At 36.2% G+C, this 1,239-nt stretch overlaps 1 protein-coding gene across 1 annotated transcript in view; it reads left to right on the top strand.

Moving 5' to 3' along the window:
• Positions 1-822: 822 nt before the first annotated feature.
• Positions 823-1,239, top strand: part of LOC112015380 (acetyl-CoA acetyltransferase 2) — a 9,857-nt gene continuing 9,440 nt past the window's right edge. Inside the window, exon 1 of the mRNA XM_065777620.1 lies at positions 823-942. Coding sequence (XP_065633692.1) covers positions 897-942 — 46 coding nt within the window. The 5' untranslated portion in view covers positions 823-896. The remainder of the gene's footprint in view (positions 943-1,239) is intronic.

The following is a 1,239-nucleotide window of genomic DNA, read 5'->3' on the forward strand; positions in this document are numbered from 1 at the left end:
TATATATATATATTTTTTTTTTAGTTCTTATATTTTATTTTTATCACTTTTAGTCCCTAAACCGATTAATGCGAGACATTTAAGTCCCTGAAGCATCATTTCGTCACCAAACTAAAAGAGAAAGCTGATATGATTAACGGATTAATAAAATAATGATTTTTTTTTACACATGAACCAATAAAATAACGGGGAAAGCTCATATGAAGCACTTACCAAGCAATTTGGCGTGAATGTCTCCCGAAATTCCTCCTGTGATGGCGATAAGTGGATGAGTCTAGTCGAAGTGGTACACTAGGAGTTTTGGTCATTTGGTTCCAAGCAACTAATGTCCGTGGATGGATAGGAATTCAGACATAAGCCACTTCCTTGTTGTTGGTAATTTTGATGGAGAGGTAGCTCATCAATTGGTTGAGATGGTCTAGAGGGAGTGGGTGGTCGTGGGGAGGGGAGAGTTGCATGGGCATGAGATTGAGGGATAGGTGATGAGGACTCTCCATTGGTGATAGTGAGAGCTGGAGGTCCAAGTTGGTTAGCGTGAGTGTCGTGGAATCTTGGTCAGAGGAGGGGCCATGTGGGTGAAAGATTGAACTCTGTTTTGGGATATATGAAATGAGAACTTAAATGTCTCGTGTTAATTAGTTTAGAGTCTAAAAGTGGTAAAAATAAAATGTAAGAACAAAAAAAAATATATGAAACGAGGACTTAAATGTTTCGTGTTAATTAGTTTAGAGTCTAAAAGTATTAAAAATAAAATGTAAGTACTAAAAAAAAAATCAAAATATAAAGACTAGCATTTACGCTTTCTTCTTTCCGAATCCAACTATAATATCATAACCCTTTCTTGGCTCAAATCTCATTTCTAAGTACAACTACTCTCTTTCTCGGACCCTCCGAAAATGGCACCTCTCTCAACGGCATCCTCAGACTCCATTAAACCTCGAGGTTTTTTTATTTATTTATTTTCTCATTTTACAAGTTCGTTTAACTCTTGGGTTTTGCTTTCTTTCTTGAAATAATCTCAGTTCCTCTGTTTTTATATGATTCAATTACTGGAAATTAAGCCACACCACAATTTATCAAGCTTATACCAAGATCATAAGAGATCAAAGTTTCAATCTTTACTACTTATTTTGGGTATCGGTCTATTCATTTGCTATGATTTCAATTCAAAGAAAAGGTTTACTATTACGATTTCAGCTTTTTTGTATGTGTGTGTGTGTGTGGGGGGGGGGGGGGGGG

The sequence above is a fragment of the Quercus suber genome, unplaced genomic scaffold (genome assembly GCF_002906115.3).
Source record: "Quercus suber isolate HL8 unplaced genomic scaffold, Cork oak 2.0 scaffold_160, whole genome shotgun sequence".
NCBI lineage: Eukaryota > Viridiplantae > Streptophyta > Magnoliopsida > Fagales > Fagaceae > Quercus > Quercus suber.